Source organism: Rhizophagus irregularis, chromosome 4 (genome assembly GCF_026210795.1).
Source record: "Rhizophagus irregularis chromosome 4, complete sequence".
NCBI lineage: Eukaryota > Fungi > Glomeromycota > Glomeromycetes > Glomerales > Glomeraceae > Rhizophagus > Rhizophagus irregularis.
The window spans coordinates 1,920,708-1,936,741 of NC_089432.1; the positions used below are offsets into that span (position 1 = coordinate 1,920,708).

Sequence of the window (16,034 nt, forward strand, 5' to 3'; positions counted from 1 at the left end):
AATCCAAATTCAGATGATGAAATTTTACACGTTGCTGAAATGTACAGTCGCTTCAGAAAGTATCGCCCGATTTTTCGTTGTGTAATGATACACCCAATTTAAATTATTTATACCCCTATTTTTTATTATTTTAAATGTTTTCCTCATAATTTTATGACCTGATGAACGCATTGCACGGTTAAAAAAATTATGTCACATTATACTGAATTATCTCCTCTGGAGAAAAGAAAAATACTAGCATATATGGAAAATTTTAACCCTGCACAAATAGCAAGAAAAATGGGGCGTGACCCTACCACAATACGTAGATTTATTGACAAATACAAGAAGACAGGGGTGACTGAAAATTTACCGCGATCAGGACGGCCACCTGCTCTCAATAATAATGAGAAAAATGCACTTATAAATGAAGTTAAGAAGAACAGACGCGAACCTTTACATGAAATTATTAATACATTGGGCTTAAGTTGCAGTTTAACAACTGCTAGACAGACACTATATGATGCTGGAATCCATTCCCATGTTGCAGCAAAAAAACCTTTTGTATCAAAAAAGCATGCATTAGCTCGTGTTAGTTGGTGTGAGAAATATAAAGAAAAAACAATCCAGGATTGGAACCAAGTTATTTTCTCTGATGAATCGAGTGTTGAGATTGGCAAGCAGTCAAGACAGATAAGAGTTTGGAGACATACAGGGGAAAGGTTTAACATTGAATGTTTGACACCTACTTTTAAAAGTGGTCGAAAATCAGTTATGGTTTGGGGATGTTTCGCTGGAGGAATAAAAGGACCATTAATTTTTTGTGATGAAAATAAAGAAGGAGATGAAAAAATCAATTCAAACACTTACATTAGAATCTTAAATTTACATTTATATCCATTTCAACACACAGTTTGCGAATTAACAGGAAGAGCTGCAATTTTCCAACAGGATAATGCATCTATTCATACCGCGAAAATAACCAAAAATTGGTTGAAGAAGAATAAAATTGCGATTATTGATTGGCCGGCAAATTCTCCTGATTTAAACCCAATAGAGAACATCTGGAAACATTTAAAAGACAATATCCAGGCCCGTAAGACCTTTCCAAGAACTGTGAGTGAACTTAAAGTTGCACTAAGTGAAGAATGGGAAAATTTGGATTGTTCCATTTTTGAAGAGGTTGTTGCTTCGATGCCACAAAGAATCAATGCAGTGTTAGAAGCAAGAGGAAGGCCAACACATTATTAGTTATTTTAGAAATTATTTTTTTACGTAAAGTTTAATAAAAATCAATAAAATTTGGCTATTTTTGGTATCAATTTTAAATCGGGCAATACTTTCTGAGGCAACTGTACAAGAAAGATTTTTCAATGAATCCCTATAAAAAATAAATGTCCAGAAAATATCTACGAAAATATCCGGAAAGTGTCCAGAATAAATCTGGCATGTCCAGAAATTGTCCAGAAAATGTCTATTTTTTGCTACAAATTTGATACCTAAAATTTTGATATATCCGGACTTTGTCCAGAATATATCCAGAATTTGTCCAGTATAAAATTTTGGACAAATTCCGGACATAGTAAAAATTCAGATAATTTGAGCTGGACAAATTCTGGACGCTACTTCCAAAAAAGGATAAATTAATTTTGTAAAAAAATGCAAAAAGCACAAGACTGACATTCATAACCTTCTTTGTCATACTAATTAAATTTGCTGAGCAGGCAAAAATACTATATATATATCTATGATATAAAACTTTAAGTTAAAAGCAATTATAATGATGGTCACCTGTTGATCATCTTTTTGTGCCAAATTTTATGAAAAAATATTTCAGGTCAATTTCCGGACAGATTCTGGACAAAATGAGTGTCCAGAAACGATTGTGTTTTTGGAACAATTTCCGGACATGGTACCTGGTATTTTCTTGACATTTTCTGGACAATTATTTAGACAAATTTTCTGGACAATTTCTGGACAATTTCTGGACACTTATTTTTTATAGGGAATAGTCATTCTTTTTTGGACATTGTAGCAGATGAAGCAATATTTCATAGATTAATTAAATGCAAAGAAAAATGGCCACATATAAGACCGCTTCTAGGTCAGTGGCATACCTCCAAAGACTTTTGTTCAGTATTAATAGTTCTATTCTTTAGTTATGGATTATTAAGTTTAGCATCATGCCTAGGTGTTCGTTTTTTAGATAAATTTGAGTCTGCAGTTGACTTTAAATCAACAGCACGAGTATTAAACCTTATATGGGTGGCGGTAGGAATAGCAATAAACATATATATTACTGAAAAAGGAATATTATTTTCTGAAATAATGAATAGTGATAACATTTGTCTCAAGGTATATATCAAAAAATATGGAAATTTTTAGATAATTTTTAATTTTAATTTTACTTACTAATGTCAATCTTTAGATATGGAATTTGTATTATCAATGGGCCGGAATCTGGAAGGCATATTGGATGGGGATTCAGGTTGGAAATTTTGATTTACAACGAGATTCTTTATCTGCGGCTGGATCTCTTTATGCAAGTGCTGCAAAATCGAATTACACAACGGCAATCGCACATTTTCTTGCTACAATTGCAGCTCATCCACAACTAGAAGAAAAATTACGTTATTGTGGTGCTTTTAAGATTCCATATGATGCTGACAGTGATTCTGAAAATGTGCGTCATGTTTGCTTTGGATTCGATGAAGCTCTAGAGACATTTGGTGTAAGATTTATTAAAGGAAATATTAGTGGTAATGTTATTGATGAGAAGAACGTTAAAATTCAAATAAAAGCATTGCAAAGTGAAAGGGAAAGAATAGATCTTTTAATGAGTGAATATCTTGATGATAATTCAATTTCATACAGTGAGAAGGCAATTGAATCATGACAAGAATCCTTGTGGGAACTTGTTAATGACCTAATAGTAATATTTGGAATGGATGATCCATTATCTCACCAACTATTTCAAAATTACCCACCCACAGAAATACATCAGGAGGGACTTGATCGTCTTATTTTGTGTTATTCTAATGGATTGGAAAGAATCAAAGGAATATACCAGCAGAAAGTCTTAAAAATAGAAAGTAGAGTCACTAAAGGTAGAAGAGTAGCGGGGTGGTTAGAACAAAAATAAAAGATTACAATAATCAAAAAAAATTAAAAAAACAGTCTATTCCCGATCCTTCACAATCATCACAAAAAAATACTGATGAAAATTTGAATGAACAATCTACAGACCATTTATCTGATGCTGCTAAGCCACAACCTAAACAAAAAAAGCATCGAACTACTGATGAAGAGATGAAAATACTTTCTGTATTAAAAGTATATAAAGATAAATTGCCGGATGATGCTATTGCTTCTGTTTGTAATCAATTGTCAGAAGTTTGGACTAAAAAAAAAGTGCGAGACTGGTGGAATTATCATAAGGACAAATAAAATGTAATAAAAAAAATATTAAAAACATTTATTTATAAGTTATATGCTTAATTTTACAAAGATCATATTGTAATAAAATAAAAATTCCTCAATTACCACAAAAATTACTAATCTAATCACCTTTTAGCGTCTAAGCAACTCGATTGCACGTAAAAAATTACGTATAATTGGTAATTTAAAACTGTATTTATTTTTCGTTTAGGGGTTGCATCTGGGGTTAAAGCCAAAAAAATAGGTGAAAGTCGTGTATAATAAAGTTTTTTTTTAAAGTGTCTTGTTGTAAAAAAAAGTATTGAAATATATAAATCAAAATATAAAAAATAGAAGTTCGTCGAAGTTTGGATATATTACTTGAAAAAAAAATCACGTTATATTAGACAGGTATTTCGTGTAACTTATTTGCCGATCAATTTTTAATTAGTGGTTAACACGTGATCTGAAATGACCACCGATTGTTAAGCTTTTCCTGATAAATCAAATTTCAATCCCACATATGATGAAATTAATTCTTTGGAGTATTTAAATTGCGTAATTAAAGAAACTTTAAGAACACGTACTCCATGTATATATTTAATTTTAATAATTTTCAAAAAATCAAAGATTTAGTTTTAAACTAAACGATTTTTTACTCTTTTTACCTCAGTACCAACTGCCAGACGAACTAATCTAAAGGATGGAGTTATCGGGAAATACTATATTCCAAAGGTAGATTTATTGATTTTATACGCATATTTATTTTGGATAATATTTAGTTTTTTTACTAACATTTTTTATTATTATTATTATAGAATACTGAAATATTTATTGGGATTTCAGTACTTCAAAGATTAACTGAAATTTGGGGACCAACAGCTGATAATTTTGATCCAAAAAGATGGTTAGATCCTTCTTTAAGTAAAAATATAATAAATTTAAATTATTTAGTACCTTTTCTTAATGGTGCAAGAGGTTGCATAGGTAATAAAGTAGCTTTAGCCGAAGCTAAAATATTATTAGGTATGTTAATTAGGAATTTCATTTTTAAACCAATTGAAGGATTTCAAATTAAAAAAAGAGCTTTCCCTATACCTAAACCTGATCCATATCTTGGTTTAGCTGTATCTATAAGTTGAATCTTAAATTTGTTTCTGATTTTTTTTTATTTTATCATTATCTGCTTTCTATATATATGTATAAATAAATATAAAATTTATCAACAATCATTTAAACTGCAGCAGCAAAAAACTAAGAGATCTAAACTGGTACTGATAAAGAATATTTTATCAGTTATGACCGGATATGCCATAAAAAAAAAATACTCAATTTCCTTGATACTCTTTTTGTTGTCAGTTTCTACTCCCTATAATATGCTATACGTATTACTTATCTCCTGGCTAATTAGGAATAAGTAAAATTTACTATTCCAATTAGCCAGGAGATAATTGATTTATCCCCTGCCATTTACACAATAGTAAGTGTTTTATAGTATATCGTGAGTATAATATTTTTTTTGCTTGGTTTTTTTTTCATTTTAAAGATTTTAATAAAATAATTGAATTTTAAAAAGCATCGGAACTATTACTATTACACTTGAAAAATAATATTGAGATTACAAATAAATTAAAAGAAAATTTTTCTCATTTGGAAAATGCAAATCTTTCCGAATTACTCAAATTTTCAAATCAGTCCCATTATAGTATAATCAATAGTTAATTTTTACCGCAAAATTTCCTAGAAAACGGATAAATAAATACATATAAAATTTACTACCCAGCAGGTATAACTACATTTGCATAATCGTGTAAATGGTGCCGATCAGGGATAATAAAGTTTATTTTAAATTGTGCAACATATAAAAATATATGATGGTATGATGTCAAATTGACAATACAATGTTTTCATGATTCTAGTTATTCATTTCATAAGAAAACATCGTGACAATTAGGATTTTATTTTTATTTAAAATTACGCCTTAGTTTAAAAATTTTGTCATTTATTTTAAATAGTTCAAGTCAAAAATTATTATTTTTTAAATAAAAAAAGAGAAAATAGTGTGGCTGATGATTATTTGATATTGTGGCTTAACCAATTTTATTTATAATTACTTAAGAGTCCTTTAGTTAAAATTAATAATTTAAGAATAAACCTACGTCAATTGACCAAATATTAGACTATATTTGTAGCTAATGATAAATTTTTAGTAATATTGAAATTAAATTTATTAAATTTCTCCAAGAATCTAAAGAAATTATTGCTAGATGGACGATCAAAATTTGTTACTTTTTTATATTACTTAAAACTAAAGCAAAGTTACATATTTTAAATATGAAATAAAATACTCATAAAGCTTAAAATTATAACAGAGTTTAAATACTCTATTGTTTATATTTCGCTATACTATTTCAAATAAAAAAAATAGATTATATAAACAAATTACAAATTTTATAAAATTTTTTAACAATTTGCTGTAAAATCCCGATTGCAATTTTGCCAAAAATATTGTAAATTCATATATAATCCGGTGTGAAGACTGCTAAATACGATGTATTACATTATTTGAAAATTGATCAATCAGGTTATATTTAATTTTTAATAATGATTTAATTTTATTTTAAAAAAATTATTTATTAAAATTACATAAAGTTTTTGTGCAAAACTTCATAATTGACTAAAAATTACGTTTAGTTTTTTTTTGATTATTTCGGCCAGTATTTTCTTAAGTGATTTGCTAATTCCGTTGTACTCATCTGACATTTTTTATGTAGTTTACAAAACCTTTAATAATACATTTGGCTGAAAGAGTAAAGATTTCATAATGACTCCTTAAACTTTTAGTTAAATAATAATTTATATAATATCTTGTAAGTACATATTCTTTAAAGTCCAAAAATTCACCTGCTGCGACTAGTACTTTAATCTAAATTCTTTTCTGTTTATCGAACATCCTGATATTGTGTTCGTAATCCTATATCTTAATATAATATAATTAATATTTAAGTTATTGTGACACAAAGTTTCCACTCTTTATAATATGTTATATTAATACATTTAATTTTAATTTGTAGAGCATGTAGAAAAGTATTTGGCAAAATTGGAAAAATTTGACGTCATCACCAAGAAAGTCTTTCCTATTGATTTATTCATTTCAAAAAAAAATAAATTATCTTTTTGTACCCGAGTCTGATAGTCAGATAGAAACCGTCAAAGAAAAATGAAAGACAATGTAATTCTTTTATCTAAATAATCTGTTTGTGTAATAAATAGATCAGTTTAATAAAAGAAATTAGGAAACAAATTTATATAAAATATAGATTTGGTTTTCTTTATTGATTATAAAATATTGTAACCTTGATATAAATTCTTTATATTTTTTTTAAAAAAATATTGAGTATCTCTTTAAATATTTACTTCTTTTTATGAATCAATTAATAATAAATTTTATTATTTGTGAGCAGAATTGGCAACAATGATATTTTTTATACAGTACTTAAAGTAAAAAAACAAACAATGAAATACTAATTATTAATATCAATAATATTTTAAATTATTTACTTTAAATATTTGGATAAAAATATAAAACTTCCATTTGAACTATAATTATTTGAAACGTACAATATGATTTGAATATAAAAAAGATATTTAAATCTCAGCTGATACAAATTGAATTTAAAATATATAAAAAATCTCTCATATGATTTTTAATTTTAACAAATGACTGTATATCTGATATATTACTGTAATACTGTTAAATAATTCTTATTTTTATAAAATTATAACTATATAAGAATGTTGAAATTTATTTAGTAATTATATTTGAATATACATACAGTGACACCTCTCTAAGTGCACACCCCTTGGGACCATAGTAAAAAAATAGTAGAATGTGCACTTAGAGAGGGTGTGCATTTATAGAGAGTAAAATATTAAGAGCTCTTATAAGTTGGGATCAGGTCCACCGTGCACTTAAAGAGAATTTATATAGTGCGTGCACTTATAGAGGGTGCACTTATAGAGGTGTCACTGTATTTAGATTACATAATATGTTTGAATTACACATAAAAAATTTTATCCCTCTGTAATGCAGATTTTTTATAACAATGACATCAAAGTGAGATTATATTGAGCCATGCTGCTCCCCAAATTTGCTGCCTTTTGAAATAATTCAAATGCTTTCTCCTTATCAATATCAGTTCCAATTCCATATTGATAACAATCTCCTAAATTATTTATTCCATTTGTATTTCCTAAATCTGCTGCCTTTTGAAATAATTTAAATGCCTTTTCTTTATTAATATCAGTTCCAATTCCATTTTTAAAACAAAATCCTAAATTATTTATTCCATTTACATCTTCTAAATCTGCTGTCTTTTGATACAATTTAAATGCTTTCTCCTTATCAATATCAGTTCCAATTCCATATTTATAACAATCTCCTAAATTATTTATTCCATTTGTATTTCCTAAATCTGCTGCCTTTTGAAATAATTTAAATGCCTTTTCATTATTAATATCAGTTCCAATTCCATTTCTATAACAAAATCCTAAATTATTTATTCCATTTGCATCTTCTAAATCTGCTGCCTTTTGGTACAATTTAAATGCTTTCTCCTTATCAATATCAGTTCCAATTCCATATTGATAACAATATCCTAAATTAAATATTCCATATGAACTCCCTAAATTTGCTGCTTTATGATACAATTTAAATGCTTTCTCCTTATTAATATCAGTTCCAATTCCACATTGATAACAATATCCTAAACTATTCATTCCATTTACATCTTCTAAATCTGCTGTCTTTTGATACAATTTAAATGCTTTCTCCTTATCAATATCAGTTTCAATTCCATATTGATAACAATCTCCTAAATTATTTATTCCATTTGTATTTCCTAAATCTGCTGCCTTTTGAAATAATTTAAATGCCTTTTCTTTATTAATATCAGTTCCAATTCCATTTTTATAACAAAATCCTAAATTATTTATTCCATTTGCATCTTCTAAATCTGCTGTCTTTTGGTACAATTTAAATGCTTTTTCCTTATCAATATCAGTTCCAATTCCATGTTGATAACAATATCCTAAATTAGCTATTCCATATGAATTCCCTAAATTTGCTACTTTATGATACAATTTAAATGCTTTCTCCTTATCAATATCAGTTCCAATTCCATATTGATAACAAATTCCTAAATTATTTATTCCATTTACATCTTCTAAATCTGCTGTCTTTTGATACAATTTAAATGCTTTCTCCTTATCAATATCAGTTCCAATTCCATATTTATAACAATCTCCTAAATTATTTATTCCATTTGTATTTCCTAAATCTGCTGCCTTTTGAAATAATTTAAATGCCTTTTCATTATTAATATCAGTTTCAATTCCATTTTTATAACAAAGTCCTAAATTATTTATTCCAAATGCATTTTCTAAATCTTCTGCCCTTTGGTACAATTTAAATGCTTTTTCCTTATCAATATCAGTTCCAATTCCATGTTGATAACAATATCCTAAATTAGCTATTCCAAATGAATTCCCTAAATTTGCTGTTTTATGATACAATTTAAATGCTTTATTATTATCTATATCAGTACCAATTCCATTTTGATAACAATATCCTAAATTATTTATTCCATATGAATTCCCTAAATTTGCTGCTTTTTGATACAATTTAATTGCTTTCTCCATATCAATATCAGTTCCAATTCCATTTTGATAACAATATCCTAAACAATCTATTCCAGATGAATTTCCCAAATCTGCTACTTTTTGAAATAATTCAAATGCCTTATTATCATCTATATAAGTTCTAATTCCCTTCCTGTAATAATCTACTAAATTATTTATTTCATGTGAATTTCTTAAATCTGCTGCTTTTTGATATAATTCAAATGCCTTATTATTATCTATATCAGTTCCAATTCCCTTCCTGTAGCAATCTACTAAATTATTTATTCCATATGAATTTCCTAAATCTGCTGCCTTTTGATATAATTCAATTGCTTTTTCATTATTAATATCAGTTCCAATTCCTTTTTCATAACAACATCCAAGATTATATTGAGCTATAATATTTCCTAAATCTGCTGCCTTTTGATATAATTCAAATGCCTTTTTATTATTAATATCAGTTCCAATTCCGTTTTTATAACAATATCCTAAATTATTTATTCCATCTGCATTTCCTAAATCTGCCAGCTTTTGATACAATTTAAATGCTTTCTCCTTATCAATATCAGTTCCAATTCCTTTTTCATAACAACATCCAAGATTATATTGAGCTATAATATATCCTAAATCTGCTGCCTTTTGATACAATTTAAATGCTTTCTCCTTATCAATATCAGTTCCAATTCCTTTTTCATAACAACATCCAAGATTATATTGAGCTATAATATTTCCTAAATCTGCTGCCTTTCGATATAATTCAAATGCCTTATTTTCATCAACTTCAATCTCAATTCCTAAATAATTAAAATCTCCAAGTAAAGCAATAGAATTTGAGTAATGTTGATTATTTAATAGCCAAATATATATTTCTTGTGAAGTAATATTATGATTGTTAAGATAATTATAAATGTTTTGTCTATCTACATTTATCCATATCTTATTAGAAAGTTTAACCATTTCATCAGTTCGTATCATAAAATTATTGTTTAATAACATTAAAGGTTCCATGTCTTCAGTATTCATTTTGTTAAAATCTTGAATAAATTTGGATAATTCACCATGTGATAAACTTCCAAAGGCATCCAAATTAAGTTGCTGTTTATTTGATAATTGGATGTTTGCATGAGAATCATTTAATAAAGAATCCTTTGGTAAAATTTCATTAAAATCTTGGATAAATTTGGATAATTCATCATGTGTTAAACTTTTAAAGGCATCCAAATTAAGTTGCTGTTTATTTGATAATTGGATGTTTGTATGAGAATCATTTAATAAAGAATCCTTTAATAAAATTTCATTAAAATCTTGAATAAATTTGGATAATTCATCATGTGTTAAACTTTTAAAGGCATCCAAATTAAGTTGCTGTTTATTTGATACTAATTGGATGTTTGTATGAGAATCATTTGACAAAGAATCCATTGATGAAGAATCCTCTATAATCATAGTATTCTTACTGTTTTTTAGAATAATTTCATTTAATTTAGAGACTACATGATTGATAGTTGGACGATTATCTGGTTCATTATTCCAACAATCTAAAAAATATACATATTAATTAGATTAAATAATAATAAAACAAATCATAAGATTATATACTAATTATATTTACCAGTATAAATATTTAAATAATCTATAGGTGTATCGGGAATGGGCGTCTCTCTAAAGCCTTGTGATATACTAAGTGCTAAACAAATATCATATGGTTTACCTTCAGTATAAAAAGGAGGTTTACCACTAGATATCTCCCATAAAAGTACTCCAATACTATAAATATCGCTTTTTTCATTTAATTTATAATCTCCATTACTAAAACTTTTTGGGTCAATATAAGGCATTATTCCAAATAATTTTGAAGAACGGAAGTTAGATGATTCTTCAATTCTCTTTGATAGACCAAAATCAGCCAATTTAATCATATTTTGATGAACTAATACGTTTTTGGAATGCTAATTTATATTAATAAATAACCATAAATTTATTAATTATTATTCAACAGATATGATAAACTATAAAATATGAAATTGTAAAATGAAAACAAAATTACCAGATCACGGTGAATAATTTCTTCATCATGTAAGCATAATATAGCACTGGCCAATTGAAATGCCATATCAAATTTATTATCCCAGGTAAGATTATCAAAACATTTCTTCAAATATTCTCGAAGAGTACCACCGTCTGCATATTCCATTACTAACCAATATTTTTTTGAATTTTCTTTACAAAAAAAAAATTATTTAATTTAGATTATACAGAAAATTATATATGATAAGAAAGCATGTTGTACGTACCTATTGTAACGCCAAAGAAACGAATAATATTCTCATGAAAATCCACTTCACGTTGAATTTTAAGCTAAATAGAATTTTAAATTAGAAACATATGAAACATATAAATTATAACGTAAAAAAATATTATATTATTACCTCCTTAACGATCTCTTTAATTGTGACGTCGTTGAAATCAGGGAAAGATTTTAATGCCAAATAATTACGAGAACTTTTCCAGTTCGCACGATAAACTTCCCCAAACCCTCCAAAACCAATTTTTTGTACATTTCTAAAATTATCGAATTCGTAATATTTAAAGTAATTTTTCGCAACAGCTTCTTCAATCCAATTAACCCACTCATTGTTAGAATTTTCAGTAAATCCTATAGGTATATTAGTTTCAGTGTTATTAGACATAATTGACTTATTAACTTTTTATTGACGAAGTTAAATAATTAAATAATTTAAATATTTTTTTTTTTAATACAATTTAAAGTTCGCTTATTTATAAGCTACTGGTATCACAAAACGTAATTGTGCATGAAAGTAACCTGTCGATCATTTCATAATGATACTTTTATAAACGAGAATATAATTGGTTGATTTGGTTCTTTAAGTGTAATTACATCACTAAAAGATTTGTTGGCTGACGATTAAAAGCTTAAATCAAAGTTAGTATAAGCGTATTATATAATTAGCTAAATATAGGGGATCAGTAAAAGAAAATCACTCAAAAATCAATCTTATATTAACGTTAACGTTAATTAACGTTAAACTGTCCTTTCGTTTTATTCCATGATGACGTTAACGCGTCACCTACCCAAGGGTCATATTACACTTATATAGCAGTGTTGGCATTTGGCCGCGGCCAAGAATTTTTTTGGCCGATTTGGCCGGCCAAAATGGCAAAACGGCCAATGGCCAACCCCGGCCAAATTTTGGCCAAAAAACAAAATACTAATACTTTATTAAGGCTGTATTGGCATTTGGCCGCGGCCAAAGATTTTTTTGGCCAGTTTGGCCGGCCAAACTGGCCAAACGGCCAAATGGCCAACCCCGGCCAAACGGCCAAGTGCCAACACTGATATAGGATACTTCTTTTGCTAAAAATTATGAGATAAAATTTTGGAAATCATAAGAAAAAAAGATTATATAAAAAATTAAACAAATAAATTTTTTTTCGTCAGGAATAATTAAACCAAAAAATGATCAACAAGTTGCAGTAATTGGTAGATCATTTTGTATTAAGTAATTACTAATCACCAATGAATTGATTTTCATTGATTTTTATTTTATTATACTACTAGCAGTTGCCCGTTTCTTCGCACCGGGAGTAGTAGTATTACTATATAATATTAACAAACTAACTAAAAAAAAATTTGTTGATACTAAAAAAAAAATTTTTACACGAATTTATTAGTCAGAAACAATATCATTGACAAAAAAAAATCTCATCAACATCAAAAAATTTGTAGGACATAGTTCTAATTTGATTATAGTTTTGATCCGATCTAAACTAAAAAAGAATAATAATATTCTTTTGGGTTAAAAAAAAATTCCAAAAATTTTGATAAATTCCGATCCAATAAAAATATAATAAAAAAAGAATAAGAAAAAATTTTGGTTAAAGTTAACCGAAGGGATAAAAAATTAATAAAAAAGATTAAAAAGGTAGTTTCAGTTTTTACGGTAAAATCCAATAGAAATGGTTAGTTGTGGTAACTAAGAGAGTGGTAATAACCGCAATTAATATACTTTTTTTTGTTAGTATTAATTTATTAGAATAAAAACAAATCCAGTTAAAATTTAATTAACCGGAAATGTATCAGTTTAAAGATTTTCTTAATTAAGATGATATGATAAATACGAAATAGATCTATGAAGCGCCATACTGATCAAAAGTCTGGGGTTTAAACCCCAGATCAAATCCCAGATTTATCCGGGGTGAAAATAGATTAATCCATATTTCATCCCAGATTTTCCTATATTTCACCCCGGATTTGATCCATATTTTATCCCGGATCTGATCCATATTTTATCCCGGATCTGATCCACATTTTACCCCAGATTAATTCCTTAAATTTCACCAAAAATTACATCACACCCAATTGTCAAACCCCGGATTAATCCATATTTCATCCCAGATTTAATCCATATTTTACCCCGGATTAATCCATATTTTATCCCGGATCTGATTTATATTTTATCCCGGATTTGATTTTATCTATATTTGATTTTATCCTGGTGATATAAATCCAACATTACGAAGTCAATTATTGATTTTAGCCAGTTAGAATTCTTGCCGATCAACCAATAAAATTAAATTCTCCTTACGCTGCTCTTTTTACTTAATCAATTTATTTTATTAAAAACTATTTAATGATAAAATTTTATAAAATTCTAATTATTAGATCATCATATAAAATACAAGAGATACCTATTATAGAGGTATTGCACTGAATAAATAATAAAAATAATTTATTTTAATCAGCCTGTTAATAGGTTAATAATAAATTTTTAAAAAAATCTCAAAATATTTTTCAACATATTTATTTATAAAAAATGTATGAAAATAAGTTTTTTACTTCAAATTACCAGGTAATTATTTTCATTTAGCCAGAATTATCAATTTTTACTGGCATTATATTTTTTAATGCTGGTTGATTATCATAATTTCAGTCACCTGGTGATCATCATCTCCAGTAATAGTTAGAAAAATTCTGAAAATAAAATTTAAAAAAATTTTTTATAATAAAGTTTCTATTTATATATAGGATGTTTAAACTTTAAATATGAATTATATATATGATTATTATAATACTAAATATTTTTTCAATAATACCAACAAATTTTCTCCCCTATGTAATCTAAAAATATTTATTGTTTATATTTATCTAAAGGGCTTGGTTTTTTTTTGCCTTCTAATTATAAAATTGTTAGATAAGAGAAATAAAATAAATAATACCAAATGATTGATATAAAAATTTTCCTTTTAAAAAGTCATATAACCTTATGTATAATTTTCCAATTTTATTAGAACCAAAATTTCAATAAGTGTAATGTCAGTTCCTATAAAAATGAAAAAAAAATAATTTTATTTTTGAAAAATATTTTTTGAAAACTTACCTAAAATTTTGGTCATATGATATAACGTGAGAATGGAACCAGCATTACAAACTTGGCACTTGGCTGAAATTAAGCGTAAAGGGTATGACATCTGGTAATAATTTAAAATCATGTAATCTCTATATTTAAGGATAGCCCTGAAATTTGAAATTAATTTAACAAAAATCTGAAATCTGAAATTCTGCCAAAATTAATTCATAATTAAAATTAATGAACCCGTAATTCCAGCCAAAATCGAAATTCAATAGTTCCTGCTGGAATTAAGTGCATAATTCCGGCTGAATTTACATATTTAATTTCAATTTTGGCTGGAATTTCAGATTTCAGAAGTTTGGAATTACGGATTATGGGTTCAGAATTTTGGAAAATCTAATTTCAGGGTCATCTTTATCTCTATTCAAAACATCTCATGTAAACTTTAATAGAAATTTTACTTTATTTTAAAGTTATAAGAGAGGTTTCTAAAATGATCTCATAAACAAAAAAATCTGATCACATGACTTAAAACCTGTGATATAGTCTAAGGATAAAATATAATCCGGATAAAATATAGATCAGATCTGGGATAAAATTGAATCTGGGATAAATCAAATCCGGGATAAAATATAGAATCAAATCCGGGATAAAATATAGATCAAATCCGGGATAAAATATGGATCAAATCTGGGATGAAATATGGATTAATCCGGGGTTTGACAATTGGGTGTGATATAATTTTTGGTGAATTTTAAGGAATTAATCTGGGGTAAAATGTGGATCAGATCCGGGATAAAATATGGATCAAATCCGGGGTGAAATATAGGAAAATCTGGGATGAAATATGGATTAATCCATTTTCACCCCGGATAAATCTGGGATTTGATCTGGGGTTTAAACCCCAGACTTTTGAACAGCATGGCGCCTCATATAGATCGGGCGCAAGAATATCACACTTTTCAATGTTACACAATTCAAATTATTTATATGGGTAATCTAAATATGACTCAATTTTTTTAATTAGATTGATTTTATATTATATTGCTTTACTAAATAGTTTTTTTTATTGCGTTATAATAGATTATATTGTTAGTGTATTTTTATTATATATATATATATATATATATTGTTTTAGTAAGAATTTTTTTATTTATTTGACAATTTATAATTAGCTGTATATTGAATTATTGAATAAATACGATCAACACACATTCTCAATTTTTTTAATGGATTTTTATTTGATTTTTTCTATTGATATTTTTTATAATTATATATTTTTCCAAAAAAAATTCTGAAATTTTCAGAAAACTATACACTCTCTCTTTAGAAATTAGAATAGTATGGATTGGTGGCGATGTTTTAAAAATTGTGTAATAATTTATTCGCGATTGTTATTCTCAAATATTAATTTTTTTGTGTTTACCCAATAAAATTGCTCTAAAATTATGTCACGTGATGAACAGAGAAATTTTACCATTTAAAAATTATTAATAAGAATAAATGCATTGATTTTATCCAAATAGTATTTATTTGTTATAATATGTAAACTGATACAAAATTTGATGCGTGATCAGATGATAA

The 16,034-nt window shown here is 26.9% G+C and overlaps 2 protein-coding genes across 2 annotated transcripts; one reads left to right on the plus strand and one right to left on the minus strand.

The window, feature by feature from the left end:
• Positions 1 to 1,888: 1,888 nt before the first annotated feature.
• OCT59_023780 (uncharacterized protein) lies at positions 1,889 to 4,538 on the plus strand (the record flags this gene model as incomplete). Its single annotated transcript, XM_025329184.2, has 9 exons — positions 1,889 to 1,898; positions 1,985 to 2,334; positions 2,408 to 2,852; positions 2,913 to 3,076; positions 3,157 to 3,390; positions 3,554 to 3,596; positions 3,887 to 3,988; positions 4,070 to 4,131; positions 4,215 to 4,538. 9 exons carry the CDS (start codon positions 1,889 to 1,891, stop codon positions 4,536 to 4,538), a joined length of 1,734 nt encoding a protein of 577 aa, XP_025176744.2.
• Positions 4,539 to 7,494: 2,956 nt separating this feature from the next.
• OCT59_023781 (uncharacterized protein) lies at positions 7,495 to 11,768 on the minus strand (the record flags this gene model as incomplete). Its single annotated transcript, XM_066134954.1, has 5 exons — positions 7,495 to 10,616; positions 10,691 to 11,027; positions 11,126 to 11,298; positions 11,373 to 11,436; positions 11,508 to 11,768. 5 exons carry the CDS (start codon positions 11,766 to 11,768, stop codon positions 7,495 to 7,497), a joined length of 3,957 nt encoding a protein of 1,318 aa, XP_065991030.1.
• Positions 11,769 to 16,034: the final 4,266 nt, after the last annotated feature.